General features: G+C 38.5%; 2 protein-coding genes across 12 annotated transcripts; one reads left to right on the top strand and one right to left on the bottom strand.

Moving 5' to 3' along the window:
- Positions 1 to 1,022: 1,022 nt before the first annotated feature.
- On the bottom strand, positions 1,023 to 9,159 carry LOC103710233 (NADP-dependent malic enzyme-like). Of its 11 annotated transcripts, none has more exons than XR_015972487.2 (21): positions 9,015 to 9,154; positions 8,555 to 8,772; positions 7,431 to 7,551; positions 7,264 to 7,338; positions 6,971 to 7,122; positions 6,784 to 6,889; positions 6,626 to 6,691; positions 6,370 to 6,465; positions 6,125 to 6,196; positions 5,930 to 6,013; positions 5,702 to 5,800; positions 3,678 to 3,725; positions 3,499 to 3,552; positions 3,322 to 3,420; positions 2,732 to 2,821; positions 2,554 to 2,636; positions 2,363 to 2,437; positions 2,177 to 2,267; positions 1,392 to 1,520; positions 1,207 to 1,311; positions 1,023 to 1,087 (listed from the first exon to the last, which is right to left on the bottom strand). XR_015972487.2 is itself a non-coding variant. In XM_088709506.2 (21 exons), the coding sequence occupies exons 2-20, from the start codon at positions 8,689 to 8,691 to the stop codon at positions 1,223 to 1,225; spliced, it is 1,761 nt and encodes a 586-aa protein (XP_088565632.1). In that variant the 5' UTR covers positions 8,692 to 8,910; positions 9,015 to 9,159; the 3' UTR covers positions 1,023 to 1,087; positions 1,207 to 1,222. The 11 variants fall into 11 exon arrangements, 8 of the variants coding, with proteins under 8 accessions (XP_088565632.1, XP_008794108.1, XP_008794110.1 ...); XM_088709506.2 differs by having other exon boundaries at positions 2,554 to 2,631; positions 8,555 to 8,910; positions 9,015 to 9,159; XM_008795886.6 differs by having other exon boundaries at positions 2,554 to 2,631.
- Positions 9,160 to 14,465: 5,306 nt separating this feature from the next.
- Positions 14,466 to 18,890, top strand: LOC103710232 (small ribosomal subunit protein eS24z-like). The gene is made up of 5 exons (XM_008795884.4): positions 14,466 to 14,643; positions 14,731 to 14,772; positions 14,899 to 15,069; positions 18,200 to 18,286; positions 18,676 to 18,890. Exons 1-5 carry the CDS (start codon positions 14,569 to 14,571, stop codon positions 18,715 to 18,717), a joined length of 417 nt encoding a protein of 138 aa, XP_008794106.1. The 5' UTR covers positions 14,466 to 14,568; the 3' UTR covers positions 18,718 to 18,890.
- The last annotated feature ends 488 nt before the right edge of the window (positions 18,891 to 19,378 follow it).

The following is a 19,378-nucleotide window of genomic DNA, read 5'->3' on the forward strand; positions in this document are numbered from 1 at the left end:
TTTAACCATTTAAAACATTTTAAGCAATTCAAAAACCATATAACTCTCGATCCCTTTATTAGAAAGGTCAGGTAGATTGGAGTACTAGTTGTTTAATAAAATGGTGGATTCATATTTATATTTTTGATATGTTTAATAAATGAATTCGATTTGGATCAATCACTATGTGACCCGACCTGCATCTAACATGATTCATGTTTAACCCAACCTGGCCTGATGGCCACCTCGAGAGGCGAAACAATGAGCAATGTTGATATTCATCATAGCGTGATTGCCACTCCACTCCAAGATAGATATATTAGACCTTGTTCAAAGTAGAAGGAGATGAGAAACAATTGAAATACATGCAAGTGATTACTTTTAATATCTGTTGACATTATGGGCATATTGAGACAAAAATTTGTGATCATATAATTATCAGGGGTTCATATAATTGTCTACTTTACTTCTTCTCTTTTATCTCCTCTTTCTTGCTTTGCTTGGGGCATTACCTTAAGCAATTTTACTAGTATAAAGAATTTGTCTTCTCTAGTTACTTATTAATAATTAAGGATACGAGTAGGATCTTGTCGTCATTAACTAGCTACGAATAATTAAGGAGGCAGCCAGGAACCTGTCCTTGATGGCTAACCATTAAAAACTAGAGATGCAGGAGGAAACTAGTACTCACTAGTTAGCAAGAAATAATTGTAGGTACAGGGAGGGGATCGTCGCCAACGTGCACCTTAACTGTTAGCGCTTAACCAAGATTTTTAGTCTAGAGTTATTGCGGAAAGAAAAGAAAAATCCCCAATATTGGATAAAACTCCGGCGGAATTATGTAAAATATTGGTCATAGACTGCCTCAAATTTGATCTTAGTTATAAAAAATTACTCCAACTTAACCTAAATTTAGAAAATCCAGATCGAAATGTACTCACTCACTGTTGGTCTGGTTGGATGGGAGCCAGGATTGGAGAGCCGGCCTACATCATCCCACACGTAGTAATACTTCCTATACTCAAAAGTAGTGAGACGTTGGCTTTATTGACAAAAAAGAATAAACTGCCATATATGTGACGGCACTTCCATGTGTTCAAAACCAGCACTGCAAAAGATTATTAACCATAGCCCAGTGATCCAAGAGGCTAAAACATTTGAAACAGCAACTGCTACAATGACATCCAGTTGTAGAATCAAATACTATTACACCTAAGTATGACTTACAAAATTGACGGCCAATTCATCGGTAACTGCGGTAGAGGGGCGTGTACATGCAGCTTTCTGCATACTTCACCAGGTTTTCCGGGCGAGGGAGACGACTAGCCAAACCTACAAATGAGAGGTGTTACATATTAGAAAAAGAACTTGACATGATTTCCCTGCAACACCAGCTAGAGTAAAGAACTCACCAAGTTCATAGGCTTTAGCAGCCACATTAGAAGCAATTTTGGCAGATATCTTTCTTATATTTGTGAAGGGAGGATAGATCAGTCCTTTATCAAAATTTTCCTGTGTTACCTGTTGGGCTAATGCTTCCGCTGTTCCAAAAGAAATTAGAAGTTACAGAACAGAAAATTCAACTGATTTCTTACATTAATTTGATACAAGTTGCTGAATTCTACTCCTTCATCTGCCATATTAGCAATTTCCTGAAACTAAGAAAATTAATTTGCATATGGTAGGGGAATAAAATATGAAGTAGTGAGCCGAACTCATCCATCTTTTGGTAACCCTCTAAGAGAACTCAGTTAAAAGAAAAGAGCGCATGGAGAATACTGTCATATCTCAGGAGCTGCTTGGTTGGAATAAATATTCAGGGATGACAGATCCATGATGAAAATTTTAGTGTGAAAAGAGGTGAGAGAGGAGTCCAAGGGGTTGGGAGAACCTTCGATCTCCAGATGGCCTGACCCTGCCACTCCTCTCCTCCTTTGTTTAACTACCAACTCTCCTTCAGCTTACTTCGTGCCCACATAGGAAGATCTTATCAGACAGGTCAGATGTTCCAGCATTTAAAAAGGCTCTTGGTCTCCTAATACTATTCCTAACTAGTGGATAGAATTACCAGGCTCATTGATGAAATCACCCTCCATTCAGATTGCTAGTTGTTCAACGTTTTCAAGCTAAGCTAATAGACAGAGCTATGAAGACTCAAAGGGGGGCATACAGAAGCTATAATTTCTTTGTTACTTACAGGCTGCAAGAAGCAAGTCATCATGCACACGAATGGCTCCAGAGATCACCAAACCAAGGCCAAATCCTGGGAATATGTATGCATTGTTTGCCTGGAGATGTAAAACATAGATATGACTTCTTAAGCTCACTTCGGTGTCAACTCAGGACCTACCAGTCACCTCAAAAGATGAGACTGAGTTCAAACCTGGCCGGGCACAAAAGTTTTTCCCTCATATTCAACAGGATCAAAGGGACTTCCACTAGCAAATATTGCACGACCCTGCCAACATAGGAAAAGTTTTGAGAAGGCCCTTTCTTTTCTGATTGATGTTGCACTCAAATGCTGGACACAGTGGCAACTTGATGGATAAAGTGAACAACAAACACAACTTTTACCTTACTCCAAGTGTATGCTTCCTCAGCAGTGCATTCAGATTGGGATGTAGGATTAGATAGAGCAAGAATAATGGGTTTCTACACTTTGTATAGAGATATGATCAGTCTCATCCTTTGAATCTAATGATTAGAATATGAACGTGAAAGTTCATTATGCATGACAACTACTGCAGCACACCTCGTTAAAGGAAGCCATAGCTTCAACTACATCTTTCGTGAAAGTTCTCCCCACTCCAGATGTTCCTATCAGGATGGTTGGCTTGATAACCTAAGATAACCAAAAAATGAATCAAGAACTCGTCTAGTTATAAAACACTACATTGCAACAAGAAGACTGATATCATAAAAATAAAAGATGTTCATTAGTATTTTGGAAATATTGATGAAAAGAAATAAATTTCTCTATGGGCAAAAGATTTGATGTTAATGCCAACCACATGGCATACATTAGCATCTGGGAATTAGCACATATTTATATGGATAAAGCAGAGGAAGACACTAAAAATTCGTTTATCTGTAAAAAATTATGTTATCATGATGAAAGTTCACATAAATATGGCCTGTTCCCCACTATTGGAAATTCTAACATTATGACCATTAAAGGATAAGGTTGAACCAGTAACTTTAATGTGCATATAGCAGCAGAACTGGGGATCCAAATAGGTTGCAACAAAGTGGTAAAGTGACTTTTTTTTTTGAAAATTTTAAATATAAACAACACGAAACAGCAAAAAGAAGAGTGTAGTTCATGTTTGAAAGGCTTCACACCTGAACAGCGCCTAAGAGGTTCTTAATGGGTTCATGCTCATGCGCCCAAGGTTTCTTGAAGTGTTGAAGAGACTCCTTCCGGGAGCTAACTATCAATCCCTACAAAACATAAAATACAATTGTAGCCTTGTAGGTTTATTTATTGTAGACAAAGGTCGTCTTTGTTTGGTTCTTCACCTTAGAATCCACAAGCCAAATCTTCTTACGGCACTCCTCGATTGGAGCATTGGTCTGAAATGGTGATTGAAAATATAATCAATCTACAATAGAAGATGAGTAATCTAAGTGAATCAAAGAAAAATATTAAAAGAATCCATAAAGATCTATTGGAAGATTATTATTTTTAAGTCGAATACCTGTCTTGACATCTCAAGAGCAATTAGCTCCGCAATACCAGTACCAGCCTGCAAAAAACAGAATTGACATCCTGTTGAAAAGAGGATCACTAATGGAGGAAGAACAAGTGGAATCTTCCTGATGTCAACTGAAAATTCATAAAATAAACTATTACTCGATAACAGCGATTTAAGATTGTCTTGGTCGCTGTCTTGATTGCCATGATTGGTCTATACAAAACATTCATAGTATTATTTGTTCTCATCTTTATATATCAGATATTGGGATCTGATACATTATAACCAAAATTTGAATTTCTGTGCTGCTCATGCTTGAAAGCTAAACAATGCAGTCTCTCTTTTTGACTATGCAAGTATAGGCATGCATGCGCATGTGCACATCTATACTGATTTTATACTGCGCTTTGCTAACAGTCTTTCACTAACTCATGAAAAGGAAGAATGGACACAACCTACAAAAAGAGGCATAATCTTTCACCACATGCACCATAATTCATGCAGTAAAGCAGTGTATAACAAGTCCAAACTTTAAAAGTTGCAGGCATTTATTAGTTACAGGAATGTTTTTAAGTTACAATAAAACTATGGGATAAAGATAGAAAATGAAAGAACAAATTATAATCAAAATCAATCGGCACGTACAAGCATATCTTAAAATATATCATCACCATCAAGCATCATTGGCACATGTTAGAGCATTAGGCCATCAAACCAGGTTATAAAATAATAAAGAAGCCAAAGGCATATCTAGACAATCATTTCATCTTTCCTTAGTACCAATCTAAAGCAGACATACATGTATCAGATAGTGGCACAGGAGTTGACATGAAATGATGATGCAGATGCACGACACCCATACCATATGTTTTATCTAGCTATGCTACTTACTGATTTTTTTATCGTCATAGGATTAAATTCGTAAAGGAGAAAAGGATCTCATGGTTTTTTAGCATTCTGGAACAAACTAAGCATTCTAGATAAGAAATTATTAGGATCACTGATGAGGTTGATTTGGAAAACCATGTGCAGATAATAATTGATTGCCAAGCATGAGTGCAGAGTCAGACCGACAGATTGTATGTGCATGCAAGCAAACACATTTACAGGAGGGCGAGAAAAGAGGAGAGAGGTTGGTTGTCAATACCAGCTTCTTTAAATTGTTGCTTGCAATAAACAAGTGCTAACTATACACTGACGCCTAAAAATTATCAAGAATAGCATATCAGCATTAACTTATCAGCATTTACTTATTAAATTTATTGGTTAAAGTATTAATTAATCCACATGGTTATTGATTTATGAATGTCTAGGAATAAAGAAATGGAGTAATGGAAATTAGTGACATAATGTCTAGCATTGTATCTCCTGTCATATATAGTTTAGAAGGATCGTTGGTAGATAGTCACCAGGAAGAAGGCAAATGCAGCTGCAAGGCTGAGGATCTAATCAGCCTTTTTCTCAGACAAAAAAAAAAGAAACCTATCCGCCTCCGAAATCTCTGTTGAACCTTTCAAACTCTGGAAAGTATTTTAATTTCTCTACAGAGTATTAGGGTACATATACTTAATATTCATAAAGAAGAGATCAAAATAGATATACGGGGGTTGTTAAACTAGCTAGAGCCACTGAGACTTTATGAGCAGATACTGTTCGCCACATCATGTCAAGCATGATGATGTGTCACCTGTTTTTCCTTCTACTTTCCTCTTATAAACAATTAAAAGAAGTAATACAAAAGTTAGCCTGAATCAAGTATCTAAGGTTAGGTAGACATTAGCATCCAATCTGGTTCAAAGAGTCATATGGTTCAAGCCTTCTACTTTATGCCACTGTAAAAGCTCTTGCTAACATCGTACTCAAAATCACACATTTTTGGCTTTAACCAAATAGGTGTCTGCCCTTAGAAGAGATTTAAACAAAATTGCACAAACTTTATTGGTTATCTGCTAAAAGTCAGCATTTGGTACTAGTAGTGAATCAAAAGGAGATATACAAGCCACTAAAACAAAGAATGGGCAATTTACCTCTCCAGCACCAAGGAACAAATAAGTATGCTCTGCTAAGGTTCCACCAACCAACTTCAATGCTGCAACAACTCCGGCAAGGACTACTGATGCTGTTCCCTGCGGCGGTCATAAAGTGTTTTTTCAGAGAAATAGCAATCTGCTCCAACCTGATGCTAATGAATAATGGATCCCACAAAGGAAAACAGCAAACCATCTAATAATGGTGTAAAGCCCCTATCCCGTTACCTGGATGTCATCATTAAAGACAAGATGAGTCTTGCTGTACTTAGCAAGCAAGTCAAATGCATTATGATTTGCAAAGTCTTCAAACTGTCAAAAGAAAAGTAAAAATAAATTCCAAAATTAAGTGTACAATATAACAAATAGGCCTCGCTCATATCTAACAGCAGCGGGAATTCAATATCATCTCTACTCTCTTACCTGAATGAGGATTTTCTCCCCATAGTTCTGCTTAACTGCACGCATGAATTCATGTAGAAGGTCGGCATATTCCTAATCAGCAAATACATCCCACAGTTCAGCATTATAAACAGTGTATATATATATATATATATATATATATATATATATATATATATATATGTATATGTATATGTGTGTGTGTGTATGTGTGTGAGCAAGGATATTCTCAGAGAGAGAGAGAGAGAGAGAGAGAGAGAGATTACTTGTCCAGTAGCTCGCCTTTGCCTTAGGCCAATGTAGAATTCGTCATTCAGCAATTGCTCATTGTTCGTCCCCACATCAATTGTGATTGGTAAGCACTGTAAATTGAATGTAAATCATTGCACATCCAACTCTTATGAAAGTGACAGCATATAAACCACAATCTGCAACTTATATCATCCTCAAAGAGATAACAGCAGTTAAAATAAGAAGGTGGAATTTGTGTATGGAAACTGGCATGCGCAGTGAAATGTTTACAGCAGACGGACGTAGTCCTCCAAGGGCAGTATATAAAGAAAGCTTGCCTACAGGGATTCCCATGCCCTACAAAAATTTCGACGAGTAATTCATAATTAAATCAGTAAAGAATCAACAAACAGATGCATCATAATCACAAGGCATAGTAAACATTTCACCTGACAACCAAGATCACCAAGCCCCAAAATGCGCTCGCCATCAGTGACCACAATAACCTGAATGCTCCTCTCAGGCCAGTTCCTCAGCACCTCCAGAATTTTTCCCCTGCAAGATCCTGTAACTCCTCATTCCGAACGACCAAAGATAATTTTTTTTTCGTACGATGCTACAATCTACCAAACATACTTTTCTTTCAAGCTGATATATAGACCCTGTGGATGCCTGAAAATGCTCCCATACTTCTGGCAAGCTTCACCAACTGTCGGTGTGTATACAACAGGAAGCAACTCCTCAACATTGTCGATCAGAAGCTTGTAGAAAAGCCTTTCATTTCTCTCCTGAAGAACAAATGAATCAAGGTGCAAACAATAACATAATAATTGCTGCCTCCATAATTATTTGCTCATTAAACAGATCAAATAAAATAAATCCTCACATTGAAGGAAAGGTCATTGAAAGAAGGTAGCAGAACCAATTACCTGAAGATCCATCATTGCCATGTAACGTTGCAGGGGTAATTTATACTGACGAAGATTGTGCATCAGCTTCTTTTCCTGGGGAAGACACACAAGCAAAATAGATAACCAAACATAACTCAGCACAAAAATGATGCAGAACAACCATCAAGCAGAGGATGAGACAAAACCTGAAGCTCTTGAGACGCAACCACTGGAGGCAAGAGGCCTCGCAAATAGTGGGCATCTCTCTCCTTTTCAGTGAAAGCGAGCCCTTTGTTGTGGCGTGGATCCCTCAGCAACCAATAACCACTAAGAAACAAGAGCAAAAAAAAAAAAACGAATCAATCAGACAGGAAGAAAATGCGAAGTATAAGAAAAGAATCCGCCACTAATTTTGAAAATTCTATCAAAATTGTGCAGTGATCATCGTTGAGGCATATGGTAATGAAAGAGGGGGGGGGGGGGGGGGGGGGTGGGGGCGCGGGAATCTCCTGTAAATCAAGGCATTGCTGGAAGAAATTTCAACCAAGAATCAATCTTTCGGTAGGAATCTTACAACAATTTACAGAACAATTATAAAAGAATTTACCGAACTGTAAAGAGATAAAATAAAAAACATAACAGAAGGGAAGGAGTTGAACGAACAAGAAAGTAAAGGAGTTATCTTTTTTTCAAAAAAAAAGGGCGAGGGGGGGGAGTAGAACGGGGAGATTAAAGAAAATTAGAATTGCTTTCACGTCTTCCATAACAGCCAACAACTCGACAGTTTCGAACGTTATGAATGAGAAACCCCCCAAACAAAGGGAAACACGAAAAAATGGAAAGCTAAACTTAAAAAAATAGAAAAGAAAGCAGATCAAGAGTCAATTCCACTCTCATATATAAAATAAAACAGATACAACAAATAAAACAGGACAGAATCAACAACATTTTAAAAAACGAGTTGAATTCGTCGAGCAATCAAAGCCATTCTAGAACTCCATACGGACACGTATATTATATGATTAAAAGAAATTAAAAGACGGTACACCCACATAAATTGGGAGAAAAAAAGAACCTTTTAAAAGAAAAAGGCTTAAGAAAGAAATGGAAAGGATGAACCAAGAAATGATCGAAACCTAAAAACAAATCCAGCAAGTCAACTCAAGAAATTAACCATAATTTACCCAAAACAAAAGAAAATTAACAGATCAAAACACATAAATAATCAAGAAAATAAAATAACAAGAACAGGCGATAAGAATCCATCCAGCGGAATACAAGAAAACCGACGGAATCGAGAAGACGGGAGAGGGAATAATGGAATCAAAACCTGGCGACGGAGACGGTCCAGGGCGTGACAAGCTGGTCCTCGGTGGCCCGATCTTCGCCGTAGGTGTCCTCGACCCCGCCGCCGACGGTGTTCTTGGGGTCCATCAGCGCCTCCACCTCCTCGTGCGTGCTCTCCATCGCGACCCCTCTCCCCTTCCCTTCTCCTCTCCTCCCGCTACCACACCGCACCACCACTGTCCTCGCCGCCGCTCCTCTCAACTGCGAACCAAACAACCTGGTGTTGTTCTTTCGGCACTTCTGCTCTCCAAAGAGAGGAAAGAACGAACGAAGAGATAGCACAAACAAATCTCGCCACAAACCCACCCCGCCAGACTTACAAATTTATACAATCCTATGCTAATTTTGTAGGCGGAGTTAGATCCTCTGAGATTTTGATTTATGTAATAATTACTGTATTGATTCACTAATAGCTTGTATCAATTTACTTGCGTTATTATTACCAGAGAGCTGCCTCTGTTCAGCGAGAGCATCGCCGAGGAGGACGCTAGGAATTTAGAACGTAACGAGAGAGAAAAGGGTGGAGAGAGAATAGAGGAGGAGAGAGTCTTTTGGGAGTGTTTTTTTTTTTTTAACAAGCAGGGGGAGAAGAAGGGAGGAGGGAGATCCACGCCCTTTTTTCTTTTTTTTTTTTCTGCACAAGTTGAAGTTTTTTAAAAAATAAATTATAAATTTTGTTTTATAATTTAAGTTTATTACACCTACCTTCAATAATTTACAAAACTTATTGTCGCAGCAAATTAATAACAAAAATATTTTTTATATAAAAAATTAAAATTATCTCTCAATAAATTATAAAAAAAATTTAAATTAAAAATAAATTATACTTGTACCTAATAATTTGAAAAATCTACACTTATTATTATTATATAATATTTAACCTATAAATTAGAAAGAATGTTAGCCAAATTTTTACTTAAATGAAATCTAAATGCCATATCATAAAAAATTTTAAAAAAGACTAAGCTAGCTTTAAGTGATATAATATCCACCCAAGGAGAAAAACAACTATGAGGCGCCATAAGTTTAGAGCTTGATTTTAATGAATCATCATAAAAGAGATATATGCTAAGAAAAAAGCAACTTAAATCTATTAAGCAAATAGATGCCTCTAAAATTTTTTGCTACAGAAAATTAGTATCAAAAGTTTTGTCGCTCGAGCTAGCTTGTTTATGGTCCAGGCAAGTCCATGGAATCGCAACTGATGCCCCCTCCAAAAAGAAGAGTTCTCACGCATGTATTGATTTGGATTCTTTTGATGATAAACTGCCAGAGCTATCATAATTCTATATGTAGATACAAGAATTCTTATCCATAATGATAATGTTAAGAAACCATATCTATAGTATTGAACAAATAGAACTCAGAATCAACAAATGATACACCGACATCTCCGATTTATATGATATGGTAGGCGGAAAAGCAAGAATAAAACCTAATCAAGAAGGATGCTTATAACCAAATGCTGATCGAGAATTAAAGATGTTCTTCATCAGATATCGGTTGGGAAGAAAGCTTATCATTATTTATCCGATAGGAAGGAACACGAGGTGGTGAAGCGAGAAAGAAATCTTAGCTACTCAATCTTAAAGAGAAAAAAACTCTTAAAGACCGAAGACTTCGAAAAGATTGAGGAGTAAAAAAAAATGAAAGGAGAGCCTTATTTTCTTATAGAGGTGATTTTGAATTTTTACAATAGATAAATAGTTTTACTAATGTTGTCTATCTAACTAAGTGTAACAGTAAGTTTTACAAAATATTGGGTATACGTGTAATAAGCGTAAATCTTAAAAAAAAAATTATAAATTTATTTTGGTCATTTTAAAAAAAAATTCTGACGTGGCATTTAGATCTTATTAAAAGTTAATAGTTTGACTAACATCCTGTTAGATGATAGGTTAACGTATTAGATCAAAATAAATCTCATAATGATAAGCATAAATTTTTCATACTATTAGATGTATACGTAATTTATCCCTAATTTTAAAAAAATATTTGTAATTTATTCAAAAAAATTCGAAGGCAAGACTGTTCCATCCATCCACATCTTACCAAAATGATCTACAATAAAAAAAATGCTATCCAATATGTACACCATTCGTTTCACGGTAGATATGGCTCAACCTGACAGTAATATACTTCTCTGCACACTGTCAAATATCCTAGATATTCTGGAGTAGGGGGCTACCCACGACCACATATTGCCCAGGGATCCATCCAATCATGGTGGCGTACACCCCCGGCCATGGACCGCCCACGGATCTATTCAATCATGGTCCCCCGGACCGTTTCACTGATCAGCCACGCTGGCTCCTTATGCAACTCTTTTTCGTGTTATTATTTCCTGCGGCGTATGTTGGACATTAAATCTGATCACAAGCCGTCGGATAAAACAGCCAGCTCCGGGTCGCTTTTCGGCCTCTTCATCTAGTCATAGTTGTTCCACGTGTATGGTCTGGATTTTGGAGAACGCGTGCACGCGGCGATCGGTGATAGCAATGGTACTTTGAAATTGTGATAAAGTAGGTTTTCTTTCCTTACCAGCAACGCAAGCACTTCAATTTAATAGTGGATCTCTTTCCTCCCATTAAATTTGAATGAAGTTGGATCTTTAGAAACTTAAAAAATATATTCTGATTATTTTTTTTTGAATGAGATCCTGTATTATTACAGTTAGTAGAAATATTTCAACATCATTTATCTGGATTAATCTTCGGGCAATCCTAAAATTACCATGCTATATTTATCCAATAATCTCCCCACAGTGGCTGTAAATTCAATTTATTAAGAGCCAGGTCGAGGTGATCAAAACCCGGGTCGGGCCGGGCTCGGGCCGGGCTCCACAGCAGAAATTAGGCCCGATGGCTATGCCCAGACCCGGCCCGGCCCGACTGTCGGGCTTAAATTTTTGTCCAGGCCCGACCCGACCTTATAAATCTGGTCTCAGGCCCGACCCGACAGGCCCGACCGGATAGGCCCGACCCGACAGGCCCGACCCGACCTCCCTCCCTCTCTCCCGCTCCCCCCCCCCACCTCTCCCTCTCCGAGTTCCGACTCGGAACTTCCGAGCTCTCCCGCTCCCCCCCCCACCTCTCCCTCTCTGAGTCGGGCTCTCGGCGAAGGAAGGGGGGCGGCTCTCGGCGAGGGAAGGGGGGGCGGCGGCTCTCGGCGAAGGAAGGGGGGGCGGCGGCTCTCGGCGAAGGAAGGGGGGGCGCCGGCTCTCGGCGAAGGGAAGGGGGGGCGGCGGCTCTCGGCGAAGGAAGGGGGGGCGCCGGCTCTCGGCGAAGGGAAGGGGGGGCGCCGGCTCTCGGCGAAGGAAGGGGGGCGCCGGCTCTCAGCGAAGGACGGGGGGCGGCGGCGGCTCTCAGCGACGGAAAGGGGGGGGGGGGTTTGGGGGAGGAAGGGGGGGCGCCGGCTCTCAGCGAAGGAAGGGGGGCGTCGGCTCTCAGCGAAGGAAGGGGGGCGGCGGCGGCTCTCAGCGACGGAAAGGGAGGGGGGGGGTTGGGTGGGGGGGTTGGTCGCGGCGGCTCTCAGCGAGGGGAGGGGAGGGTTTAGGATTTAGTTTTAGTTTTAGGGTTTATTTTTTTAAAAAAAATATTATCAGTATTTTATAGTCGGGCCGGGCCGAATCGGGCTTTTTTTTTTTAAGTGTCCGGGCCCGGCCCGATTTTTTTGGTCGGGCCGCTTTTCCTGCCCAGGCCCGACCAACGGGCCCTTTTTCAATGCCCAAGCCCGAAAAATTTCGGGCCGGGCCGGGCGGGTTGGGCGGGCCAGAAGGCCCGTGATCACCTCTAGAGCCAGGATACCAACTTTCCCCTTAATGATTCAGCAAAAAAAATCATACATTGAACTGGAGGCATTCGGGGAGATGAAGCATTTTCCTTTCAGCATGATATACTATTTTTTATGGGACATGTTTTAGTAGATTTAGAGAATCTAATGCTTCGGAATTGGAATTGTGGAAACATCCGATTTGTTGAAATTGGCTGCTCACTGATTAAAAGTTTCACGTATAACACGTAAAATGAAGCTCCATCGCTTATAATATTCGATGTCCAGATTAGAGTCAAATGTATTTTCCGGTTCACTTTCACTAATAATATTCTAGATTGGTTTAAATGCATGACAATGTGTGATGAAATATGTAATAGATTTGCAAAGATATAATGAGCGATGTATGGACATCATTGTATCAAAAAATACAGTGACATGTTGACATTTTACTAGAAGGACCTGGGTACTCTTCCTTGGAAAAAATGCAGTTTCATATTTCTATAGAAAAAAAAAAATTACGCCTCTTTCATGTGTCTATCAGCCATTTGTTTATATCTTATTCAACATAAAAACTCTCACCCCTTCATAAAAATATGAGTCTATTCAATAGGAAAGGTTAAAAAAAGAAATGCTCAAAGAGACAAATAGCAGTATGTTAACATGTTCAGTTCAAATAAAAAGGTAAAATTATATAACCATTTAGTTTTTAATTAACTTGATCTCACACACATACTGATTTTACTAAGGTGCTTGCTGTCGCTGGACCTGGACTTATCAGGGTTTTTATCCACTGTTCTCTCCCATTACTCAGTTATTTTGGTGGGATCTTTTTTTTAAACTAGTCGCAAGTTTGGGGGAGTATAAGCAGGTGAAACCTTACTGCTGCTGATCTGCTTATCCAACTTTTGATCTGAATTCCAGGCCAAGTTGTCAGTCTTGTTTTCTTCTTTTTTTTCTTCGGTTCAACTGACCTGCTGGATAAGGTTTTAATAACTATGTTTATAGGATCTTCCATAACAATACTGTTCTATTACATAGAGTTGATGATATGGTCATTTTTGTCGATAGTTGTGACAAAAACACAAGATAATAATGGATGAATGATAAAGTTTTTTCTCAAATTACTATTTACCTAATCAAACAAGTAAATGATTGCCATCCCTCTACGGCCGCGAGATGCCTTGAGTTCAAGCATGCTCAACCTAAAGGTTTTGCAGAGATGGTTGTAAAAGAAATAAACAACGAAAAATCGAAATTAGACTATAAGAAGCATGGTAAATTGATCAATGCAAACACAGAATAAAAGTACCATAAAATTATATGATTTTTCAACTACTGGATCTATATATAGGATATGGATCTCAAAATTATATAATTTTTTAATAGTAAGTAGTTCAAAGATAGAAGACCGCATACAATAATATAGATTAAAATATAAATCTAATAGCTAGATTGATCATCAAAAAAGCCCACTATAGGAGGAAGAGGAACACTTGGCTTGCGAATAAAGCATCAAATGAAAACGGTGCTGAGCTCACGATCATTCGGTCGTATTAGGATTGTTGTATGAGTGCTGATATATTAACTCTACTATATATACATGCATATATAAATACATATGTATATACATGCATATATAAATACATATCTCTCCTGCATCCATATTTGCCATGGATGGATAAGTAACGGAGGTCGGTACAAGAATAAAAATGTTTCTAGAGATGGTAATGAAGGTAGGGTCTTAGGGTTTCATGGTCCAACAAAATACAAAATGGAACATCTTAAAAGAAAAAAATAGAGAGATAATTTTAGCTTGTCTTAGCATTCAATTTCCTGTCGTAATCAATCTTGAACAACCATGTAATGTAGCTCAATCAAAGTATAGTATTTTGTGATGAGCAGGCCAAATCCCTTACACCATCGGACTGGGTCTGGTTTGGATCGAGCCTGGTTCCCAGAGTGGGCTCTACGCAAACTCATTAGCAACGGCCCATTAGTCAGTCCATTTAGCCACGTCTGGACTAACCACGCCCAGTCACAGCCTTGACGCATTGAGAGACTGGACCTCGCCAGTCCAACCCGACCCAAACACGTATAAGCGCCGCACCACGTTCTAGGGTTAGGGTTTATATAACGTGGAAGGGGTTTTTTCCGTCGTTCTTCTTTTTCGCGTCTGCTTGCTATACCTCTGCGCCGGCGGGAGCTCTCATTTTCTTCCAGAAAATGGCGGATACGAAGGCGGTCACGATCAGAACCAGGAAGTTCATGACCAACCGGCTTCTCTCCAGGAAGCAATTCGTGAGTTAATATACCCTAGTTATTTTTCTTGATTTTTTTTCTGTATATTGGAAGGTAAAAAAAACCCTTTTTTTCTTTCGATTTCAGGTCATTGATGTCCTTCATCCTGGAAGGGCTAATGTTTCTAAGGTATGAGATTCCTCTGTCCTTTTTCAATATTTTTTTTTTGGGTTAGATTTAGATGCGTTAATTTGTTCATCATCTTCTTGTATAGATTTTTTTATTTGATTTTCTTTGGAATTGGTGTGATTGAAGGCGGAATTGAAGGAGAAATTGGGTAACCTGTACGAGGTGAAGGATCCGAACTCGATTTTTGTGTTCAAGTTCCGGACGCACTTCGGAGGCGGCAAGTCCACTGGCTTTGGTCTCATCTATGACAACGTTGAGGCCGCCAAGAAGTATGAGCCCAAGTACCGGCTCATCAGGGTATGCTGCCATCTCTTCCCCTCCTCTCTTATTTGGATTTCTTGATTTCTTGGTTTGTTTTAATATATGTTTTTAGAGGATTCCCGTGCATTGGTTGATACACGCTGATATTCTAATCTCTGAACTGAATATGCTTTTTTTTTTGTTTTGCGATAATGCATTCTTTGTTTTGTATGGTATGTGTTTTAGTTATTATATCATTTTGTTATCATGCCAATTTATTTCTTATAGTTTGCATGCTTCGTTTGAGTCTGCTAACCGGGACCTTGAAAAAAGTTATACGAACTGATTATGGATACATTAAGGATGATTTCTCGTTCATCAAATTTGAGTTTTGTATCTTTTTTCGTTTAATAACAGTGAGTTCTTATTGCTATCTATATCGGTTGGTCGCATTCACATCAGAGTATAAAGGGGTCCTTGAGTGCAAAATGCTAAGCTTTGATCTGAATCTGTCTACATTTGCTTAGTTTTCTTTATTTTTTCCCAAAATCTAAGTATTGATCATTCTTCTGTGAAGCTCTCGGCTTCTAATACACCGTTATTCTGACATTCTCTGTAATCTTTAGTGAATGATGTCCTTGAGTTTTGTAGGTATCTACTGTGCATGATTCACTATCTTGATCTATGATAGAGGGGTTGAGGCTTTGTTATTATAATCATGCTCCACTGACTACTGACTTCTTAACTAAAAAAAATCAGCATGTACTAATCCTTGGTTGTTTTGCTTTAATTTCCTTACCGCCATGCTGTCCTTCATCATCCCTCTTCATGTGGCCTCTGATATTATAAATTTGTTCCATCCTATTATTGTGAAATCATTGTTCAGATACGTTGTCTTTAATTTTTCTTGTTAGGTTGTGATATAAGCGACTATTTTTTCTTACTATGACATGATTCGTTTACTGAATCAGTGGAGTCCTATTTCTTAAGGAAATTTTGTAGGGCACATACCTCTGTCCATATGTTTTAGCTTTTTAAGAGTGTTCGGAAAAAAAATTATATCTGCTGTTGTTTCTCTGATAACCTCCTTTCTGAAATCTCTAAGTTCCTGTCAACCTTTCTATTCATTGCTCAGATAGGTTTCACTTAACAATTATTTTCTAGTAATGGTGCCCATTCGAAGTAGTGAGGAAGGACTTAATATCTCTGCATTTTTCAGAAAGTGTGGTCCTAAACAAAGCAGAATGGAGGAAAAGACTATCGCTTAATTGAGTTGAGTTTAGTAACGGCGCCCATTCATCAGTCTCTGGCCATCCCACTTTATTGTGCCTTTTCAAGCGATAAGATTGACATTTCATCACCTCAAGATCATACTAGGTTTATTTCAGGGGTTCAAATTTCTAATGGTTTCTGGTCAATAATAAGATTACGTAGGAGAGATGACCTTAAAATGTTAAGATCTGACTCACTTTTGCCTGCTGTGCTATCAGTTGGTTGTCTGTTGAGTAGGGTATATTTTTGAGGGTTCTGACCTGTTGTATCTGAACCCTATTAGCATTTATTGTTCTTATATACATGTACGTGCTTATATGCATGCATGTGGCGTGTATATTAGCTGATCTCATCAGATCACCCCAATTCTTTTCCTCTGCCCCCTTTCCTCCCTCCTTGCCTTTTCATCTTTTCTTTTTTCTTCTCGTTCCGGATCTATAGCCTGTCGACCCTATATCCTTTGAAATATTGGCCCGTTGCCCTATTGCTGTAGTTGCCAGTCTTGTGGGCTTTATTGCTTGCGGTGCCACCCTTTCCTGTTCAACCCCTCTCCCCTTCCCCTCCTCCTCTTCTTCCTCTCTTCTGCTCTCTTTCCTTTTCTACTCTCCCAAGCTAGGGCTGGGTTGATCCAGTCAACCTGCTAGTGGCTTTGGGTCAGAGAAGTCTGACATGCAATCTGGATGGGCTGGATTAGTGAATGCCATTCTAACTTGTATCTAATATGACCCATTGCTGTCATTGATTTGTTTTGTGGTGAAAGAGAACAATAGGAGTCCTGGGTTATGAAGAGTCATATTTTAAGGCCAGATGTTTAATATGGATGGAATTAAATGCTGGAACTCAGTATTAGCAGGTTCCATCAGACCCAGTCACCATGAACCTTATTTTCATCTTTTATTTGTGAGGTTGACTCTTGCTTCTATAAACCTGCAAGCATTAAGACTGTTCGAGTTTCTTACTTTTCCTTTCCTCATGCCCATGTCTGTTCAAGGTCAAATTTGTTACATTAATCTGTGTAGCAAAATATAAACTTTTAATTGTTTCTGTCATTAAATTTTCTCAACACACTTCATGAACTTTTTCCCTGGCCTATTAAATTTAAATTTTGTTTTTTGGTTAATAATACTTCTTTTCCATTTTAATTCAAAAACATATGATCATTCCATTTTCCTTAGAGTCCCCCGGATGTTTGTATGGAAAATAAAACTGTTAATATGCCTTAGAAAGTTGCAGTCATTTCCGCTGAGCAGGAAGCTTGTCTAAGCAGCCAGTGGTTTTTTGTAAAGTTTGGCAACTGGATCAAACAATATTGACCTAGCAGAATACATTATTTGTAGTAAAATTTAAATCCTGGTGAAAAAAGTTCGTAAATGGAATGTTTTATCATTGAGATCAATGTCCACCTACTTTAACGGTCAATTTCTTTATATTTTGTTAAGCGACATAAATGAAGTGGAACTCTCTGTACATTATTTTGGAGTACCAAATTCTAGAATTTTATCGCAAACCTTAGATGACTTCGGAAATTCGTTGATAGACCTCCTTCTTTATGGTGTATAACTAAGAATGTTAACTATAGGATAACGGACAACTATTGAATAATCAAGTTCTAGTGAATCACTTGATTGAATGCACGGTGTAGCAGATATGCTTGAAACCAGTTTGGAAGAAAAAAAATAAACTGTGAAATTAAACTAACCGATATAAGTTTACCTTGACTATTTACACCTTTCTGTGTAGGTCACTGTTAGTTTGAGCTTACTCACATTCTTTTCACTATAGCTGGGTTTCTTCATATTTTTCTCCTGTAAAATAATTATTATAATTTGCTTCTATGCTGGTATCATGTGAGGCTGATTCTTGTTTTTGGATACAGTAGTCTCTTGGTGTTGATATGGTTATGGTCTTGTTACAGAATGGGCTTGCCACGAAGGTTGAAAAGTCACGCAAGCAGATGAAGGAAAGAAAGAATCGGGCAAAGAAGATCCGTGGAGTGAAGAAGGTGAGCCAATCTTTCCTTCTCAACTTTTTGTTATTTTCTGGAAAAAATTAGTTTAGTGCTTGCTTTTTGATATAAACCAATATCGGACATCCATGAGAAAATATAAGTGCACTTGTCACAAATGGTGGCAAATTGTTCGTGCATCTCCTCGGACATCTCAAACTAGGTTTCATTCAGATGATCCTAACCCGATCTTGATATCTTGTCAGTTTTTTTTTTCTTTTTTTTTTATTTGGTTATTTTGAGAAACAACTGCGGTGGCTTCACCAATCATTTCAATCCACCAAATGGCGGAGGTTGAAATGCTGGTGTATGGACCAGTTTTCTCTCTGTCTCACCAGTTGTCTCTCTCTTCATTGCTGACCAAATTAATTGTGTGTCATGTCCAGACGAAGGCTGGAGACGCTGCCAAGGCTGGGAAGAAGAAATGAACCAAGGCAACAAATTGTTTCTGTCTTTTTCTTCAATTTTGGCTCATGCTGCTTGATGGATATCACATTCAGCTTTGCTTGATTCAGTTTCATATGTTTTTCTGAATTTGAGTTTAGTAACTAGACGTTCCAACATTCAGTGCTCCTTGCAATTCAGTTCTTTTAGATCCTTATATACTTTTCTCATGCTATGTTTATCATGGTTAAGCTGCAACCTCGTATAGCAGGAAGATTTAGGGAGCTCCTTTGCCATGACACAATCAATCTGCCCACCTGTGGTGGCAGTTCTAGGAGGATATCAAACTAAACTGCTGAAAACATTGAACAAACGTTTGGTGTACTTTTCATATGCCATGCTTATCATGGTTAAGCTGTAATACATTCAATCTGCCCACCTGGTAGTAGATTTAGAAGGATTTCAAACTGAACTGCTAGAAACATTATTTCTATTTTATCGTCTTTGTTTGGGAGCCCATGATGTGATAAATTGGCTTCATTTAAATATTAAGATCCTTCGAGAAAAGTCAAATATGCTGTTTGCTGTTTCCAAAAAAAAAAATAATAAACTCCAAGCAAAATCCTGATTATGAAAAGATTAAGAGCAACGGGAGTGCCGTGTGGTCCAAATCAGGCATGTCCTTCAAAAGACGAACTAGGCTGC

This window comes from Phoenix dactylifera, chromosome 12 (genome assembly GCF_051530095.1).
Source record: "Phoenix dactylifera cultivar Ajwa chromosome 12, Ajwa_hap1_PhDact_Kaust_v1.1, whole genome shotgun sequence".
Classification (NCBI taxonomy): Eukaryota; Viridiplantae; Streptophyta; class Magnoliopsida; order Arecales; family Arecaceae; genus Phoenix; species Phoenix dactylifera.

Excerpts from the sequence above, each read along its gene's own strand:
- LOC103710233 (XM_008795886.6), bottom strand. The coding sequence starts at position 9,044 with ATGCTCTCGCTGAACAGAGGCAGCTCTCTG. Across the intron at positions 7,339-7,430 it reads TTGCGTCTCAAGAGCTTCAG|GAAAAGAAGCTGATGCACAA; the intron begins GTTTTGTCTCAT and ends TGTCTTCCCCAG. Across the intron at positions 2,632-2,731 it reads CTATGGCTTCCTTTAACGAG|AAACCCATTATTCTTGCTCT; the intron begins GTGTGCTGCAGT and ends TACAAAGTGTAG.
- LOC103710232 (XM_008795884.4), top strand. The coding sequence starts at position 14,569 with ATGGCGGATACGAAGGCGGTCACGATCAGAACCAGGAAGTTCATGACC. Across the intron at positions 14,644-14,730 it reads TTCTCTCCAGGAAGCAATTC|GTCATTGATGTCCTTCATCC; the intron begins GTGAGTTAATAT and ends TTTCGATTTCAG. Across the intron at positions 14,773-14,898 it reads GAAGGGCTAATGTTTCTAAG|GCGGAATTGAAGGAGAAATT; the intron begins GTATGAGATTCC and ends GTGTGATTGAAG.